A 20894-nucleotide genomic window follows, 5' to 3' on the forward strand; every position below is an offset into this window, starting at 1 on the left:
CACTTCCTTGTGTATGTAACTTCTGGCTTCTTATGGATCATAACATTTATAGATTAAGACCTGTCTCTCTTTTTTGCAGATCTAGTAGTACAAGGCACTATTAAGTCTCAAGAATTATTTACATTTTCAAGAACATAAAACCACCAATTTCCCTGGGGAATTTTTATAGTATGTGAAGGAGATATTTTTACATATATGGCTTTACTATTTTTTCCTTTGGACTCCTCTCTTTTTATCTTTCCCTCTTTACAAATAGGAAGAAGTCCAACTCTTGGCATTCCGATTCCTTAAATCCCTGATACAGTTAATATTTTTCTTTCCATCACCTGTTTGAGAATTGGTTGCAATCAGTTACTTGATAAATAAGCATACTTTAGGCACATAAACTTGTCATTTAAGTGTAATGACTATGAATTTCAACTATTTCCTGAATTATTTTGGAACCTGTAGAACAAAAATAAAATATATCACATATAATCTAAAATGGAAGATTGAGGTTGCTGATAGTTGGGCGTGTTATTAAGAGAAGACCACATAAAAACAAACTAATATATTCACCTAACGCTAAAGATACATAAAGAAATAAATATTTTTTTAAAAAAAAGAGAAGATAGGGGCTGGGGGTATAGCTCAGTTGGTAGAATACTTGGCTCGAAAGCCCAAGGCCCTGAGTTCAATCCCAGCACCAAAAAAAAAAAAAAAAAAGAGAGAGAGAAGTAGTAATCTAGCCTTTTAGCAGCTTTTTCTCAAGTGTGTGCTATACAGGCTTGTACTGTCTTATGATATACCATGAATTATCTGATCTGTGATTATTCTTTTCCCAACATTTACTGGTCAAGTGACCATGTTTTCCTGTAAATATGGCTAACTATATCACTGTGTTCTGTATAGGATTTGTTTCTCAAACTGTTTCACTATAACAGCCCATAAGGATTAATATTATTAGACTTTTTTCAACAATTCCCCCTCCCCACATGAAGTTTTAATGTTATGACTATATTGTATATCTGTTCATACAGTTTATAAATATGATTTATGCATAAAAACAAAATTTTTCTTATTCCTTCCCCCCCTAGAATCAGTTTTCACCCCATTAGGGTGATATCACTCTTTGAGAATGCCTGGTCTTGGGGAAAGAAAATTTATTTAATTAGATTTTATACTACCACCTGTCGGATGTAGTAAGTAACCAGATACATCTGGGGTGATAAGTGCTTTTGGAACTTTCCACCATGGGGGGGAAAAAACTGTTTATTTGGCATTTTCAATCTAAATCTTGAAACATGAAGAGAATGTTCCAACTGCCCTAATTCCAGGGTGATTCCAGTGGTTTGTAGATACTTTAAATTTCTATGTTCATGAAATTCTAGTAGCAACTGACTCATTTAGTCCAAATAATATACCTGGCAGAATGCCATTCACAACTAACTATATTTCAAAAATCAAAAGGAAAGTACCAACTACACCTGACTATCGTTTCACAAAAAGGAAAAAATACCAATTTGTGGGGTTTTTTTTCTCCTTTAGTTGTTGATAGACCTTTATTTTATTTATTTATGTGCGGTGCTGAGAACCAAACCCAGTGCTTCATACATGCCAGGCAAGTGCACTACTGCTGAGCCTCAGCCCCAGCCCCAAAATTTTTATTTAATTTATGTAATTTTACATCTGCCTTGTGATCTTCAACCATGGGTGTATTAAAGTAATCATACCTGAAATAAATGTTTCTTCAGGTTTCATGCTCCGAAGCACATTGTCTTCAGGCTTTTATTTGTATATTTGTTTCTCCTTATAGCATTAGTTAGAGGAAAATCTGATTCATCAACTACAAGTAGAAAGTGGTGAGTTGAGTCTCAAGTCAGTTAGGGCAGTGCCTAAAATGGGATGCCTTTTCTTTGCCCTTTCCTTTTTAAAACCCTCATGTGTAATGACTTTGTAGCCATCTTATTAGGTTTGTTTTTTTTTGTTTTTTTTTTTTTTTTACGACTATGACAAGATTAAAAATATAGTTTCAGGTGAAGAGAACAGAACCTGATAATTTTTTTTTCACAATAACTTTTTTATGTAGTGCTGAGTGAGATCAAACCCAGTGCTTCATACACATTAGACAAGTGCTGTACCACTGAGCCATAACCCTTCTTTAAAGTTGAAAGAAACCTTAGAAATATTTTCTTTAGTAGCTAATAAAAACGTGTTGACTTTTATAACAACACTGAAAAAAGTTTCCTACAAAGACAAGTACAATATTTGCCAACCATAGCTAGTCATAGTTTCACAAATAAAAAGAATGAAAAATACCAGTTATCTTTAATTCATGTAATTTCATATCTACATTGTGATCTTCAATGATGGAAATGCTAACGTAGTGGTATCTGAAATATAGGTTTCTTCAGGTAAAGAATGATCATGTATTAAAAAGATCAATTTGGCTGGACATGGTTGCACAGCCTATAATCCCAGAGGCTCAGGAGGATCACAAGTTCAAAGCCAGACTCAGCAACCTAGGAAGGCCCTAAAGCAACTTAGGCTCTGTCTCTAAATAAAATATTTCAAAAAGGGCTGGGGATGTGCTCCCTGGTTAGTTCAATCCCCTGTACCAAAAATAAAATAAAATATATGTGTGTGTGTCTGAAAGAGATGGGACAGCAAGACTTATATAAGGCCAAAGAGGAAATTAGGAAGTAAAGCTTCATACAGCATATTAAGAATTTAGAATTCTATTTTTCATTTGGATATATAATTCACTTTAAACAAAATGGAAAACAACAATCACCACTAATTTCAAAACATTTCCATAACTCCAAAAAGAAACCCCACACTGCTAATAGTCACTCCTAATTTCCCCCTTTTGCCTTTTGTTATTCTCTGGCAAACACTAACCTGCTTTCTGTATATATATATATGGATTTGTTGTTTCTGGACAGTGCATCTAAGTGAAATGTAATATGTGGCTATTTGTGTCTGACATCTATCTCTTGGCATGTTTTCAAGATTGCTCTGTTGTTACAGGTGCTAGTACTTTGTCCTAGTATATATAAATTGATAACTCTGGTTGTGGTTTTGATTTTGTTGTCCCACTAACAATTGAGCATCTTTTCATGTGCTTATTCACAATTCAAGTATCTTTGGAGAAAGATCCTTATTCAAATCTTTTGTCCACTTCTTAATTAAATTATCTTTTTATCATTGTCCTGTCAGTTCACCATATATTTGGTTTCTAGTCACTTGTTAGATAATATGATAATATAATCTGCTAATACTTTCTTCCTTTTTATCAGTTGTCTTTTCACTTTCTTGATAAAATTCTTGGAAGCAGAAGTTTTAAATTATAAGATTTTTTTTTCCTTTTGTTGCTGTGTTTTAGTTGTATGTAAACAACAACTAAAATGATTGGGAAATCATTGCCCAATACAAGTTACAGAAATTTTACCTTTTTTTTCTTAAGAGTTTTAGGTTTTATGTTTAGCTCTTTGGTTCATTTTGAGTTAAATTTTGAATAAGGGATAAGGTAAAGGTCCAAATTCATTCTTTTGCATATGGATATATAATTGTTCTGGTGCCAGTTGTTAACTTCTATTTATTTTTTCCCCTAATATCTTGGCACCCTTTTTAAAAATCAATTAATCATTTATGTCTGAATTCTCAATTCTGTTCTATTAACTATATGTCTATTCTTATACTATTACCACATTATCTTGACCAGTGTAATTTTGTAGTAAGTTTTGATACAGGTAACTGAGTGCTTCACCTTTTTGCTAGTTTACAATATTATTTGGGTCCCTTGTATTTCCTAGTGTATTTTAGGATCAACTTGTCCATTTCTGTACAAAAGGGATTTGAAGTTTCAATATGAATTATGTTGGATGTATAGATTAATTTTGCAAGTATTGACTTTTTAACACTATTAAGTTTTACAATCCATTAACATATCCTTTGATTTGGGGCTTCTTTAATTGCTTTCAGTGTTTTTTAATCTTTAGTATACAAGTCTTATACTCCTTTTGTTCAGTTTATTGCTAAGGCTCGTATACTTTTTGATGCTATAATAAATTAAATTCTTTGATTTATTGTTCATTGCAAGCATACAGAAATATAGTTTTTTTTTTATATATTCATTTTGTATACTACAACTTGATTGAAGTTGTCATCTCTAATTGTGCTGGTTCTTTAGGATTTTTCCACATAAAACATCAGGGGGCGCACACCTGTAATCCCAGTGGCTTGGGAGGTGGAGACAGGAGGATTGGGAGTTCAAAGCCAGCTTCAGCAACGGCGAGACACTAAGCAACTCAGTGAGACCCTATCTCTAAATAAAATACAAAATAGGGCTGGGGATGTGGCTCAGTGATTAAGCGCCCCTGAGTTCAATCCTCTATAGCAAAAAAAAAAAAAATCGAGTCGTCTGCAGATAGGGATAGCTTGACTTTGTCTTTTCAAATCAAGATTTTTTTTTTTTTTTTTTTTTTTTTTAGTTATCGGCGGGCACAACATCTTTGTTTGTAGGTGGTGCTGAGGATCGAACCCCGGCCGCAAGCATTCCAGGCGAGCGCACTACCGCTTGAGCCACATCCCCAGCCCAAGATTTTTTTTTTTAATTTCAATTTCTTTACTATTTATCCTAAATAGCTAGAACTTCCAATATAATGTTGTATATAAATATCTAGAGTGGACTTCATTGTCTTGTCCCTGATCTTACAGGAAAACTTAGGATTTTTTTTTTTTTTTTAATTAGTTGTTCATGGACCTTTATTTATAAGAATCAAACCTAGTGCCTCATACATGCTAGGCGAGTACTCTACCACTAAGCCACAACCCCAGCCCAAGTTTTGGTTCTTTACCATTGAATATGTTAGGTGTGAGTTTTTCATAGATTCCTCTATCAAGTTGAGGAAATTTCCTTCTATTCCTACTGTTTTATCATGAAAGGGTGTTAAATTTTGTCAAATTGTTTTTCTGCATATATTGGAGGAGTAACTTAGTTTAATTTGTGAAGGATTAATGTTAATTCCTATTTTAGTGTTTCATAGAATTCACCAACAAGGTCATTTGTTTCTGGGTTTTGTGAGCGTTTTCTTTATTACAAATTCTTGTTATAGGTCTGTTCAGATTTTCTGCTTTTTGATTAAGTGTCAGTAGGTTATGTATTTCTAGGAATTATCCATTTCACCTAATTGTCTAAAGCGTTGGCATACAATTTTATAATATTCCTTTGCAATCTTATTTATTTCCAAAATGTAGTATATGTCTGTATTCCCCTTTTACATTCCTGATCTTAGTAATTTGAGTTGTCTCTCTTTTTTTGTGTGAATCTAGCTAAAGATTTTTAAATTTTATTTTAGTTTCACATAACCAGCTTTTAAGTTCATTGACTTTTTTTTCTGTTTTTCTTACATCCATTTATTTCTACTCTAGTATTTCCTATTTCCTTCCTTCTGCTTGCTATGGGTTTATTTTGCTGTTTTTCTAATTTACTAAGGTATAAGATTAGCTTATTAGTATTTTTCATCTTTTTTCATACAGGTGCTTACATTTATAAATTTTCTACCACCCACTGCATGTCTAAGTTTTGGTACATTGTGTTTTTCTTTTATCTCAAAATATTTTGCACTTCCCTTTTCATTTCTTCTCTGACCTTTTATTAGAAGGATATTGTTTACTTTCTACATATTTGTGAATTTTGATAATTGGTTTCTAATTTTATTCCATTGTGGTCAGAGAGCATATTCTGTATGACTTTTTAAATTAGGACAAAGAGATAGTCCTAATATGTGGTCCATCCTGGATGTTGCATGTGCACATGAGAAAAGAGGTGTTTTGTGTTATTATTAATAAGTGTTCTATATATATTAATGAGGTCTGGTTAATTTACAGTGTTGTTCTCTTTCCTTGCTGATCTTCTGCCTATTTCTAATTACTATTAAAAGCATGCTATAGTGAAATCTCCAACTTGTATTGTTTAATTGTGTCTTTCTCCTACCACTTTTGTCAATTCTTGCTTTATGCTTTGTGTGTATGTGTGTGGGGGGGGTGTCCTGTTAAGTACATGTGTGTTTGCAATTGTAAATTTTTGATGGATTGACCCATTTATCATTGTCTTAGTAATAGTATTTGTCTTGATTTACTCTTTGATATTAACATAATTTATCCAGTTCTTATTTGGTTACTGTCTAGATGGTATATTCCCCCACTCCAGTGCTTGGGATTGAACACAAAGCTTTATGCATGCTACCCATATGCTCTACCACTGAGCTATATCTCTAGATCTCCATCTTTTTACTTTGAACCTATGTGTTATTGCATCTAAAGTATATGTTATCCGCAGCATATAAAGTTAGATCATGTTTTTCATCCATTTTGTCAATTTCTGCTTTTTTGTTCTTTCTTCTTGGGATTGAACCCAGGGACTTTGACCACTGAACTAAATCCCCAACCCTTTTTATTTTTTGAGACAGAGTCTTGCTAAGTTGCTTAGGACCTTGCCATGTTCTGAGGCTGCTGTCAAACTTGAAATTCTCCTGTCTCCCAAAACACTGGGATTATAGGCATGTGCTCTTGTGCCCGGCAATCTCTTGGTTGAAGTGTTTAAATTTAAAATTTATTGTGGGCTGGGGATATGGCTCAAGTGGTAGCGTGCTCAAATGGCATGCATGAAGCACTGGGTAAAGTAAAAATGAAGTAAAGATGTTGTGTCCACCTAAAGCTAAAGAATAAATATTTTTAAAAAATTCATTGTAATTACTGATAAGGGATGATTATGTCAGCCATTTTGCTATTTGTTGTCTGTGACCTATGTCTTTGTTATTTTATTCCTTTATTAAGGCCTGTTTGTCAAATAAGTACTTTCAATTTACTATTTTAATTCCTTATTTTTTTAAGTTCTTTTAGTTGTTGCCTTGGGGATTATAATTAATATTATGTTAAAACCAACTTTATTTTAAAGTTATGAGCATTTGTGTGTGTGTGTGTGTGTGTTGCAATCATTTATTTTTAAGCCAATTTGGTACCACATAATACACAGATACACACAAACATACATAAAAATACAGACAGAACAGATTTTATAGCTTTCATCTAGATGTACCATTTGCCAAGTTACTTTTAAAAACTTATTTGTTGATATGATGACTATAGTCCTAAACAGTCTTCAGTCTTAAATCTATACTTAAAAATTGCATCTCAGAAACAGAGAAATTAATTTAAACATCACTGAGGAAATATTAGGCAAGTGAAAGCCAAAGTATTAATGGTAGGGCTGGTTATTCATAGTTAAATATGTTTTCCTCTTTTAAGAGCTCATCAATACAGGTAGAGACCCTTATAAATGGAAATTTCTTTTATAAAGAATTAGGGAAAAAAGCACCAGTGGGCTAGATAACCAAGAAACAGAAAAGAAAGTGTCTCTCATAGTGAGAGCAATAAAGACAAGTTCTCTTGTTAGAGTTTGCATAGACCAGGTATTTGGCACCTATCCGGAGGGGATAAAAATGTTAAAGCCGTCCATTAAACCAAGTGAACACCATATTTAGAATTTTAGAAACCAAAATTTGTCTGTCACAAATGTCTTTGTGTGGCAATGAGCAGTAGATTGAGGACATAGACCCAGGGGAAGCCTATACAGTTGGGGATGTTTAGTTGGCCACTTTTCCAACCATGAGGTAGATCTGTGTCAACCATTACCACTGTTATCTCTTTCCTTTCCCAGTGTATTTGAGAGTTAATCCTTGATTAGTTGGGCTTTGAGTAAAAATAGTAAGAACAAAAGGGAGAGGGGCTCTGGTTGAATAAAACAAAATCAAAACAAAATTAATTTAGTTGCATAGGAACAGAGATAGATTTTCCAGAAAAACCATGAGTTGGGGGCAGGGGTGTTAAAATAAATATGATTGTTCTGGTAAAGGAACACATGTAATATCTATCAGAGGAGTGTACTTTGGATTAGATTACAGTCAGTCCGGATATTTAAAGAATGTGGGAGCCCATGATGTCCAGGGAGAGGGTGGACCTCAGGAAAAGGTTCTCAAGAAAAAGAAAAACTTGTAAAACAGCCATTTATATTCCACAGTAGCTTGGATTTAGAGGTAATCTGGTGTCAAATCTGTTTGGTGCAGTTTCTTACCCAGCTTACATTCCAGACACAAGCCTTGGAGGGTGAGTTTATCAGGCAGGCAGCTGAGGAATGAGGAAAACTGCCATTTTGAGCATGGGAGGCAAAGGGTATTAAATAGAGCATTTTGACCCAGAGATGGAGGGTACCTTAGTTATGTTTTAGAGTTCCCACCAAATTGAGCCTTATATGAGGTTCCATGAAGTTTTGTTAGTCCGGAGATAAAGATGAGATAGTAAGAGGAAGAGATAGAGGTCTTTACCCTAATGGGTGCTGGCCTTTAATTTCTAAAAGGGTGTTATCCATCTTAAAAAATCTTCTAATTTCGAGTTAATGAGTTTTATCCCCCAAAGACCAAGAATGAAAGCCTCAATCTTAGTCCAAAGGGCTATAGCATCTGAGTTCCAATCAGGAGATCTTTGGTATTTACTGGAGTGTGTTCTAGCTAAAAGCTAATCGATTACCTCAAGATATTTTTTTCTGTAGTCACCAAGAATGTGAGGTGAATAGAAGGTCAGGAAAGGCTGAACAGAGAAAGTAACCAGAAAAGAATTGGGGTTACCAAAAAGAACTGGGTGTTGGACACAAATGTTACAGGGCAGAGGCCCACCATGAAGTTGAAGACACCACTGTAAGTATGTTGTGGGTCAGGATGTATGGAGAAGGGTTGGTGAACTATTTCCTCTGGTGGGCAATATTGAGGGGTTGTTGATGTTCCCCTTGAGAGACATGAGAATGGTTTAACAATGAGTCATCTAAATATCTGGGTTTGGAATGTTTACCTTGTAGGCTCCTTATGAGGTCTTGTTTTTGCATAGGATTAGATTTTGATATAAGGCTATGAAGGCTTGGACATGGGGTACTGCTGACAACTTGTTTTATTTCCTGCAGATGAGGTCTATATGCAAGATGGTATCACAATATTTGGGTTCTGTTTAGGGGCTTCGTATATTTAGTTGTAGATGGACATAATATCTTTATTTATTTATTTTCATGTGGTACTGAGGATCAAATCCAGTGCCTCACTTGTTGGAGGCGGGCACTATACCAGTACTGAACTATAGCTCCAGCCCCAGGGGCTATTGTTTTAAATCCCCTAAATTATGTTGGAGCTTGGGGGTATTACAATAGAAAATGACTCTTTGTCCCTCAGAATGTGAGGGCCAAAGAGTTCCTAGTGATAATGGATATTGCTGAGCAGAGTCTTATGGAACAGAGGTGGTCCCTACCATGTAGGCTCTTTTGAAAAAGAGAAGAGTTTTAGGTCCTGGAATTAGAACCCTAAATTCTGCCTCAGGCATCCCTCTTGCGAATTAAGAACCTTGTGTTTTGATATTTCCCATGCATTCCTATAGAAATCCTACAATTGACCTTTGTGGCCAGATTATCTCTGACCCCTATGTTGAGCTTACTCCATTTCTTTTGAGTTGCTATGAGCAGGACCTAGAGCCTGTTAACCAATTTGGGGATACATTTTGGAGTATACCTCTCTCCACTTTAGTTTTGTTCCCTTCCAAGGGCTGTATCCTCTGAATCCAAAGGAACTCCTGGATGTTTTCCTCTGCTTTTTGGAAATTCTGTCTTTCCCTGTGATATTTAGTCTCCCTACTCATAAAACCAAAAAAGAACCCATACAGCCCTATCTGTGAGGTACTGTCTGTTCAATAGCATTTTAGTTACCTAGATCCTGTTTTTGTAGTCTAATTAAACCCAAAAAGGAGAAGACTGGTTTAGCCTCTGTTTATTTTGGCTGATGGTCGAAGACATTAGTAATAACCACAGTAACAGACCCCATCCCTCACAGGGAGGGAGTTTTGGACAAACATTGCAAAAAGGACAGTAGGTGTTTTAGAGGAGGTGAAGCCCACAGGTGGTAGGAGGAGAAAACCAAGAATGGAGAACTGTTGGAATGCCTACAAAGCAGAGAAACATTCAATAACATTGAACTCTCGTCTAGTTAATTTCCTTTTGTAGAAGCCAAAGAGTTGGGTGTAATTGGATGATTGATTATACAATGTGCCTGCATTGGTGAGCTTTGTCTGTGTCTGGCACAAACTAAGTCTAATTGCAGTTCACTACCAGATTATCCTGTCATGGGAGTCTTCAAGTAGCAGAAGTCCTAGTGACTTTTAACAACCCAACATGTTCCTACTACTAGTAGGAGCTTGTAGAGTGAGAGCTCTGACATGACATTATGAGCAAGTAATGTGATTGAGAAATGAAGAATACACAGGCTCATCAGGAAGTACAAAACAAACAATGAAACCAAAAGTCCCAGCTTGCTGATTACAGATTTGTGCCACCATACCCAGCCTGGGTAGAGAATTTTTCAGTTTTTTTCTATCATGCTTTTAAATATCATCTCACTATCTATGGCCTATGTGGTTTCTGATGAAAACTCAACTGTTAAAAATCAACTGTTAATCATATTAGGATACCTTGTATGTGAAAAGTCATACTGTCTTCTTTCAAGATTTTCTTTCTTTTTATGTTCATACTTTATTTGTCTAGGTAGAGATTTCTTTGAAGTTATCTTATTTGGAATTTGTTGAGCATCCTTTATGTGGAGATTGTTTTTCCTCATATTTGGGAAGTTTGGGAAGTTATTTCTTCAAATATTCTTTTTACACTTTCTGTCACTTCTCTCATTCTGAATTTATTAATATGCTTATATTGGTACACTTTATGGTGTCCCACAGGTCTCTGAGACTCTATACAGTTTTCATCATTCTTTTTTTTATTTCCATTCCATAGACCAGATAATTGCAATTAATTTATGCATAAGCATTTTGTTTCTTACATATTCTAAAATCTGCTGTTGTGCCTCTTCGCATGTATTTTTCATTTGTTATACTTTTCAACTCCAGATAAGTGTTTTTGTTTGTTTGTTTTGTGTGGTGCTGGGGATCAAACACGGGACCTTTCACATGTGAGGCAAGCACTCTACCAACTGAGCTACATCCCCAGCCCCTATTTCGTTCTTTTTTACAATATATATTTCTTCATTGATATTTACTGTTCGATAAGATAGTATTCTCAAATTTCCTAAGCATGGTTTCTGAAACTATTTGAAAATGACTCAATGTCTTAAGTCCCATATCTGGGCTTCCTTGGCTGCTGTTTTTATTAACTGCTTTTTTTAAAATTTGCTTATTTATGTAAGTTTTCATTCTTCTGATTGTACATGATGTAGAATCATACCAGTCATGTAAAGATATATGCACCTAGGGTATTAATTATTAATGTCCGATTTCTTCTACTATCCTTCTTACCTCCATACTCCCTCCCCTCCCTTTACTTCCTTCTCTCTACTCTAAAGTACCTTTATTCTTCCCTAGCCCCCCCTACACACACCCCTTATTGTGAATTAGCATCTGCATATCAGAAAACATTCAGCCTTTAGTTTTGGGGGATTGGCTTATTTTGCTTAGCATGATATTCTCTAGCTCCATCCATTTACTGGCAAATGCCATAATTTCATTATTCTTTAAGGCTGAGTAATATTCCATTGGATATCATTAGGCAGAGAGTGAAGCATATAGTTAAATAGTTTTGACAAAAAGTAAAAGATGACATTTTTTTATCCATTCATCTGTTGAAGGGCACCTAGATTGTTTCCATAGTTTAGCTATTATTAACTTTTTATTAGACATTGATTTTCTTAAATGTTGGGAACAGATAACTTCCATTGTTCCTAAGGGGGTGTCCGTGTGTGTTTTGGGGCCATGTTTATTAAAAATACATGTATATTAAAAATACAGCCCAGCACTTGACAACTCTTAGCCTTTATGTGTTACAGATCTTGTAACTTGTGAGGCTTTCAGTCCCAAAATGTATAAATTAAAAGTTGGGGCTGGGGTTGTGGCTCAGTGGTAGAGTGCTCGTTTACCTAACACACATGAGGCACTGGGTTCAAACCTCAGCACCATGGAAAAATTAAATAAAGATATTATGTCCACCTACAACTAAAAAAATAAATATTAAAAAAAGTTTAAGGATTTTCTGTCTGATCTTTCATGAAGAGTAGATAAGTCTTCTGTTTGCTTTTTCAGTTAAATCATTAGGCAGAGAGTGAAACATACTTAAGCAATTTTGACAGAATGTAGGTGTTTTTATAATATAGCAAGTGAATTGTATATCATCTCCTGGCCTAGGTGTTATAAAGTAGAAGAACTTATTTAAAATTTCTGCATTGGATTTCCTAGATTCCTAACTGTGAAGTAATTACACTTTGTCAGGCACCTCATTTTACAAGCTTAGCTAAAATTGTTCCTATAAAAAAAAGCTACCAGGGGCTGGGGATGTGGCTTAAGCGGTAGCGTGCTCGCCTGGCATGCGTAAGGCCCGGGTTGGATCCTCAGCACCACATACAAACAAAGATGTTGTGTCTGCCGAAAAACTAAAAAAAAATAAATATTTAAAAAAAAAAAAACTACCAATATGGTCTATCAGCTACACTTTGTATTATAGCACAACATAGTGTTTCCAGGCAAGTCTGCAGAATACCAGCACATTCTACCTCACTCCTTTTATGTATTGGTACTTACTCTGGTGTTTTCAATAATAGCATTTTTACCAAAAGTACAGAATGTATTGAAAGTACCTAAAGTTTTATTTTTTTATTTAGGTTACTTACAACAAGAAAACCTCACTTCTACCTGCCAGACCTTTATTTTGGAAAGTTCAAATTTAAAAGAATATGCAGAACACTGTACAGATGAAGGTTTTATCCCAGCCTGCTTACTGGTGAGTTACTTGTTCCTTAATGGAAATATTTCTTCCTTGACCAACATGAGAGACGATAAACACAGTCTTTCAGCTCTTCAAAGTCAGGTGCCATGACACACAAATATAGTCCCAGGTACTGGGGAGGTTGCTGCAGGAAGATCATTGGAGCTCAGGAGTTCATGGCCAGCCTAGGCAACATAGTGAGACACCTGTCTCAATTTTTGAAAGATTTAAAAATCAGCAAAGTGAGAATTGGCAGAAATTAAATAGTTTATATTCATCTGGGACTGATAAGAACCAGAAAAGTTCAACTGTTCTTTTTACACATTTATGCTAACGTGTTCAAGGAATTACATCTTCGCCTTTGAGAATCAGTTCAGAATGACACTCTTATATCTGATTAGTTTCACTGCTGTTTTTCTCAGCTTATTTTTATTGGTGTTGGCTTATTTATCTGTCAGCTTACTTTAGACAAATATAAAACAGGTATTTTGGTATCTTGATGTTTTGTAAATATTACTATACCAACAGAGCACCATTTATCATTAGAATGGATAAATTCTAGAACTATGTTATTTCATGTGGCATTTGTCCTTCTGTTTTATACTCCTTAGAGACATAATTTTCTGTGTAGGAAACCTAAAAGAATCTACAAAAATTGCAGTCTGTCTGGGGCTGAGGATATAGCTCAGGCGGTAGAGTGTTTGCCTCACATGCACAAGGCACTGGATTCAATCCCCAGCACCACCAAAAAAAATAAAAGCAATCTATCAAGGTAATGGGATACAAAATATATATAAAAGTCCATGGTATTTCTACATATATGCAGTAAAAAATAGAGATTTGAAATCTTTCTAAATAACCATTTATACTAGCAATAAATAAACAAAATGCTTTGATAATCTAACAAATCTGTATGATAAAACTGCATGAACGGGTTCTGGGGCTGTAGCTCAGTGGTAGAGTGCCTGCCCTGCACATGTGAGGCACTGGGTTTGATCCTCAGCACCACATAAAAATAAATAAAGATATTGAGTTCATCTACAATTAAAAAATATTTTTTTAAAAAAAACTGCATGAGCCACTTTCTCAGTAGGACTAGAAAGTACAGGAAATAATGCCAAGAGTAATTAAATGGGATGACATCAAATTAAAAAGCTTCTGCATAACAAAATAATTATGAATGTGAAGAGAGAACCTACAGAATGGGAGAAAATCTTGGCTAGGTACTCTTCTGACAGAGGATTAATATCTAGAATATATAAAGAGATAAAACTTTACACCAAAAAATTAAATAACCCAGTTAAGAAATGGACAAATGTGGGGCTAGGGTTGTGGCTCGGTGGTAGAGTGCTTGCCTGGCACGCATGAGGCACTGGGTTCAATCCTCAGCACCACATAAAAAAGTAATATAAAGATATTGTGTACACCTAGAACTAAAGAAAATAAATATTTTTTAAAAAGAAATGGGCAAATGAATTAAATAGACACTTCTCAAAATAGGAAATACCGAGCCTGGGGTTGTGGCTCAGTGGTAGAGCACTTGCCTATTATGTGTGAGACACTGAGTTTGATCCCCAACACCATATAAAAATGAAAACAAATAAAATATAGGCATTGTGTCCATCTACAACTACAAAACGTTTAAAAAAAGAAATACTAAGGGCCAAGAAATATATTTTTTAAAAAGTCCAACATTGTTAGCAATTAAGGAATACAAATCAAAACTACACTGAGATCTCATTTCACTCCAGTTAGAATGGCATTCATCAAGAATACAAACAATTATAAACACTGGAGAGGAGGGAGAAAAAGAAATACTTATGTTATTGATGGATTTTTTTTTTTTTAAATACTTGAGATCTACTCTTTTTGTTGTTGTTTTGTTTTTAGTTTAAGATGGACACAGTCAATATCTTTATTTTATTTATGGTTCTGAGGATTGAACCCAGTGCCTCACGTGTGCTAGGTGAGTGTTCTAGCACTGAGTTACAACCCCAGCCTGGGATTGTTAATCGGTACAACCACTATGGAAACCAGTGGTGAGGTTCCTCAAAAAACTAGGCATGGAACCACCATATAACTAGCTAGCTATACCACTCCTTGGTGTTTATCCCAAAGATTTAAAGTCATCTTCCTACAGTACTGTGTACATACCCATGTTTATAGCAACACAATTCACAATAACGAAACTAGGGAACCAGTGTAGATATCTATCAATCTATCTATTCTTTATCAATGAATGGATAAAGAAAGTGTGGTAATATATACACTATGGGATTTGATTTGACCATAAAGAAAAGTGAAGTCATGCTAGGAAAATGAATGGAAGTAGAGACTGTCATGTTAAGTGGAATAAGTCAAACTCAGAAGGTCAAGGATCTTGTTTTCTTTCATATGTAGAAGCCAGAGTGGATAAAAGAAAAGAAGGTAGGGGTGGATCTCCTAAAAATCTAGGGGAGATCAGTAGAGGAAAGGGACCAAGGGATGGAAAGCAGGGAAGGAGGGGGGAAGTGCTGTAGAGTTATATTGGCCAAATTATATTGCTATATTGTGTGTGTGTATGAATACATAACAATAAATCCAATCAATATGTACAACTATAGAGCACCAATTAAAAAGTGGAAAAAATTAATACAAAAATAAAATTGAATTTTGTATAAACAATAAATAATTTATTTTAAGTATGTTCCAATACAAAGAGCTGCATGAAAGAAACCTGAGATATAAATAAAAGGAAAATGATACTATGTTCACGGATTGAGATAGTATCATTAAGAATTTAATTATCCCAATTTGATTTATAGATTTATCATAGTCAGAATTCCCACATGCAATTTGTATATTGAAACATATTACATTTTAAATTTTCCATGGAAAGGGATGAGAAAAGCCCAAACAATTCTGAAAAAGACAACTTGGAGGACTACCATTTCAAAAGCAAGATTAAGAAAAGCAAAGAAAGACTGAGAACCGCACAGATAAGAGGAATCTAAGGAGTGATATCTAAATGCAACCTGGCATCCTAGATTGGATCTTGAAACAGAAAAAAGACATCAGTGGAAAAACTCGAAAAAAATGTGTAGGGTAGTTAATAGTAATTTAAACTGTTATTTCTTAGTATTGATTGAAGTCCAATGCTTATATAAGATCTTAAAATAATAATATGCTGATTGAAGGCTATTATGGGAACTCTAAAATATCTTTAGATTTATTTGTCCCACATATAGTAAGTGTTGAATTTGAAACAAAAACTGTGAGCTCAAAAATCCTTGTTCTTCCCTATAATCTCAAACTTGAAGTTATAGAAGCCTGCTGTGGTCATAGTGGGAACCAGTGGGGGGGGGGGGTCATGAATAAATAAGTGGGCTAATGATATTGAGGACAAGAATATACTGATTCTGGGTGGGATTGTGGCTCAGCGGTAGAGTGCTTGTGTAGCACGGGCGGGGCCGGGGTTCGATCCTCAGCACCACATTAAAAAAATAAATAAAAGGTATTGTGTTGTGTCCATCTACACCTAAAAAAAAAAAAAAAAGAATATACTGATTCTTAGGAAAATTATCTCTTACACACTCAATTTTTTCATTTGTTCTACTGTAGGTTCACATGGCTTTTAGGATAGTATGTAGCCAGAGCAGATTAGGATTAGATCCCTATTGTTTTGTTTTGTGGCAATGAGGATTGAATCCAGGGGCACTCTGTCACTAGGCTACATTCCCAGTCCCCACCACCGTCTTGTTTTTAATGTCGAGACACGGTTTTGCTAATGTTTGGGGGCTGTTCTTGAACTTGACATCCTCCTGTCTCAGCCTCCCTAATCTTCTGATATTACAGTCATGCACCACCACGCTTGACAGTTTTTATTTATTTGTTTATTTATTTTTGTGGTGCTGAGGATGGAACCCAGGGCCCTGCACATACTAGGCGAGGGCTCCACTACTGAGCCACAACCCCAGCCCCAGTCTGACAATTTTTAAGCAGTTGTTTGATTGAATCTCTCCTCCCACCTAAAACCTGCTTTTCTGTCCTAGGACTGTCTTAGCTAAAGAAATACATAGTCACAATGTCCTATTGAATTAGGCAAGATTCTTTATTTTCAGAAGATTTCATCAAACCCATAACTTGAGTGGTTTTTTTCATTTTTGATGATGTCCTTTTTAGCCTTTCATCATCAGCTCTTTTGCAATATGGATCTTTTATTAACTTTTGAATGATGAAATCAGAGTGAGAAATTAATTGGTAGTAAATTATTTTGGTAATGTTTGATTCTTTTTTTTCAGTCCTTATTTGGAAAAAACTTGACAACAATTTTGAATGAATATGTAGCTATGAAAGCAAAAGGTAAGAACTCGGGTTCAGGGATTTTTATATTGATGTATACAGCATTTATTGATTAATTAGAAATAATTTTTTAAAGATATTTCTGTAAAAAAACTCTTGAAAACTTTTCTCAATTGTGATGAGATAAATTTTATTGGTGAACATCTAATTTATTTGTTTATATGGAGTACTTCATAAATTTCAAAATTCTGAATGTTAACAAATATAGCTCAAACTTAATCATTTAAAAAAGTCATAAAACTAATACTTGCCTAAATTAATGGTAAGTTAGAAGAAAGTTCTGATTGTTTATTATCTAATATTAATTATTTCCATAACTTACAACATTAACAAATAATTATTAAGGAATTAATTATCATAAAGTGATAACACAAAAGAAATATAATAACTACTGTCAGTAAGTATTGTACTAGATGCTTTCATGGTTTATCTCATTTAGTCTTGAACCCTAAAACGTATTTTTGAGGCCTATTTTTAAGCATAAGGAAATAGAGAATTATATTTCCACAGTCACAAAGAATGAGCATAACCTTTATGATAATTATTTGTCATAAAGTAAATTGTTTTAACTCACTTTTGAATGTCAGATGAAATCAGATAGAGGGAAGATCAAAAATAGTTTGTCATCTTTTAATTCAAAATGATAAAAGAATAATTAGCCAAAGGATGTGGCTGAGTTTACATAAATTTCCACTTCTACTCATATTGTGTTTCATATTCAAAGACTTAAAAAAACAAGGCAGCCTCACTATACCTTTGTTCAGACCATTTTACAAACAGGTTTATTTTCTCAGTTCCCAACATCATGTCAATAGTTGAGAGAGGTTTTTTTATTTGTTTTCTTTGTTCAAATTGAATGATGAATTTTCTCCAACTTGGTTTATTTCCCTTTTGTTTTAGAAACATCAAATGATGTCCCAGCAATAATGTCATCTTTGTGGAAGAAGTTAGACCACACACTTTCCCAGATCAGGTACTAAGCTTATTAAAGTGTTCATAATGATATGTTTGGAATACAAACATATTTTGAGTTTTAAAATTCTTTAAGACGTGTATGATACACTTATAACATTTACCTAATTTTGAAATTATTTAGAGATTATTGATATTTCTTTGTCTTTAGATGGAATAATTTGAAATAAATTGTGGACTTTTAATAAAATGTTTACAGATGAAGAAATTGAGTTATATAGAACTTTGAAGACAGTGTCTCAAGTTTTTGTAGCAATTTAGAGACAGATCTTGGGCTAGAATATAAGTCTCCTAATTCCAGTCCATTGTCAATTCCCTAAGAAAACACTCTTCATAACATATTCAGAGAATTAATATATTAAATGTCCAGTTTGGTTCTTCCCTTGTAAAGAAACAAGCCTGATGAATAATGCTACATCTAGACTCTTTTACCTTTAGAATTTTCTTATGGTATTATGTATACAGTGTATTCTGTATAGTGTTCACAGCCTGGAAATGCTAGATTCATTGTCCTTGGAAAGATGCCAGCCCTACTGGTATCAATTTTGTAATATCTGTTATTTTGACAATTGGTTGTGAAAAGTCATAGTCTATTACCCTCTTTCATAGAGTTAAAAGTAAAAACCCCATCTAACTTCAGCAGAGTCCTGATTTTCTTTATTAGCTTCAACTTGGAAAATAGCTCCAAATGCTTTCATCCTAACTCTGGATTATATCTTATTTGATGATCTTATCTATTTACTTTTCCTGGCACATCTTTTCTACAAATTATCTTCAAAGACATTCACAATTGTATCTAAAGTTTTATGGCTCTTGTGGATGGAGTCTTATCTGATGCAATTTCTGTAGTGTTTGTGACTGCTTACCAAATACATGGGTGGAGTAACTACGATTCATAGTAAATGGATTAGCTTGTACTGTGAGTTTTCCTATGTTTTTCTCCTTTAGAAGTAAAATAAATCCTTAAGTCATAAACTTATTAGAAGTAAGATATCCTTTGACATAAATTTTGGAATTTTGAAGTATTAATGTATGTGAAATCAGAATTTCTTCTTGGGAAAGCATCCCTATAATTGTGAACTATAATTTAAATAATAATATATTTTGAATATAGCTTACTTAAATATATATAGAGTTCCTAAAATTTTGTCAAACTGTACTCTTAATATCAAAGCATTCTGATGCATGTTGAATTGAATAATCTGTTGTGCGAATGTATTTATATGTCACTGTCTTTCTCCCAAAGCAAATCAGAGTTGCTTACTCAAAAAATTTGTTAAACCAGGCTCGGGTTGTGGCCCAGTGGTAGAGTGATCACTTAGCACAGGAGGCACTGGGTTCGATCCTCAGCACCACATAAAAAATAAATAAATAAAATTTTAAAGATATTGTGTTCGTCTATAACTAAAAATATATATTTTTTTAATTGTTAGGTTTTGGGGGGGGTTGGGGGTTTTGTTTGTTTGTTTGTTTTTGTCTGAGAGACATCTATCACAATTAGCTTCAGGTCTGACTATAACTAAACCAGAGTATATCTGAGCAACAAAAATTTTTAGTGAATAACCACTTTGTTTTATTTGTTAGGAGCATGCAAAGTTCCCCAGGATTTGCTGCCAATCAGAGAGGTTAGTATAAAACTTTAAACAGCATTCAGCATTACTTCAAACACCATCTATCTAATGAATGTTTTAATTAACAGTACATATGTGCTAAGTATATGTTTGTTTGTTTTTTAATTTATATATGACAGCGGAATGCATTACAATTCTTATTACACATATAGAGCACAATTTTTCATATCTCTGGTTGTATACAAAGTATATTCATACCAATTCGTGTCTTCATACATGTACTTTGCATAATATTGCTCACCATATTCCACCATCATTTATAACTCCATGCCCCCCTCCCTTCCCCCTACCCCTTCTACCCTATCTAGAATTCATCTATTCCTCCCATGCTCCCAAGTAGGGTTATCATATTAGGAAGTACTTTATCTGTGTGTGTGTGTGTGTGTGTGTGTATTTCAAAGGAAAAATTCCTGCATTTTTCCATTGACTCCCAGGTAGTAGTAGCATTTTTTTATTCTCATTCTATAATTTTGAATTTCTTAATTTGTGAGGATGAGTTTTTGCAGAACAAATGTACTTTGGGATTTATAAAGTATAAATGTTTATTTTTTTGTTTCTTAAGAAATTAATGTACTTCATATGTTTAAGGGCCATCTTTGAATCTGTACATTTTACATGTTATATAGTATATATAGGTCATTTTGACTTTTAAAATTCCAGAATTACTAACATTAATTTTTTTTAATGCTCGTGTGTTTTAGCCCGAACAAGAAATGGAATTGCAGAAATCAAACGACAGAGAAGGCTTGCCTCTCAAACAGCTCCCGTCAGTTCAGAGTTACTGACTTTACCGTATGTTTCAGGACAATTTACCACTTCTCCCTTGACAGCTACACAAGCTGGTAGACCAGCTAGCCAAATTTCAACTCCAATGAGGTCAAATTTTGTAGTGGTCAACCATTCACAGTCACAAGATACTGTAACTAGTAAGTTTAAATTTTGTTCTCTTAATTTTGTTGTTAATTAAGTTGTTAATCAATGAGATGGTCTACTAATGTCTCTATACTCATAGTACAGAATTATGGTCAAATAAAAAGATGAGAGGCTAGAAGTGGAATAGACTTTACGTGACTTTGCTACAAAATAAGCATATAAAATCTAGGGGCTGGGGTTGT

General features: G+C 34.3%; 1 protein-coding gene across 1 annotated transcript in view; it reads left to right on the plus strand.

Annotated features, from left to right (window-relative positions):
• Positions 1 to 20894, plus strand: part of LOC124107994 (protein NPAT) — a 51540-nt gene that overhangs the window by 4508 nt on the left and 26138 nt on the right. The window contains exons 2-6 of the mRNA XM_046466372.2: positions 12732 to 12850; positions 17116 to 17176; positions 18077 to 18149; positions 19733 to 19773; positions 20481 to 20705. Coding sequence (XP_046322328.1) covers positions 12732 to 12850; positions 17116 to 17176; positions 18077 to 18149; positions 19733 to 19773; positions 20481 to 20705 — 519 coding nt within the window. The remainder of the gene's footprint in view (positions 1 to 12731; positions 12851 to 17115; positions 17177 to 18076; positions 18150 to 19732; positions 19774 to 20480; positions 20706 to 20894) is intronic.

Source organism: Marmota monax, unplaced genomic scaffold (assembly GCF_021218885.2).
Source record: "Marmota monax isolate L192 unplaced genomic scaffold, Marmota_monax_Labrador192_F-V1.1 WCK01_AAM20220418_F8-fsc00045, whole genome shotgun sequence".
Taxonomy (NCBI): Eukaryota; Metazoa; Chordata; class Mammalia; order Rodentia; family Sciuridae; genus Marmota; species Marmota monax.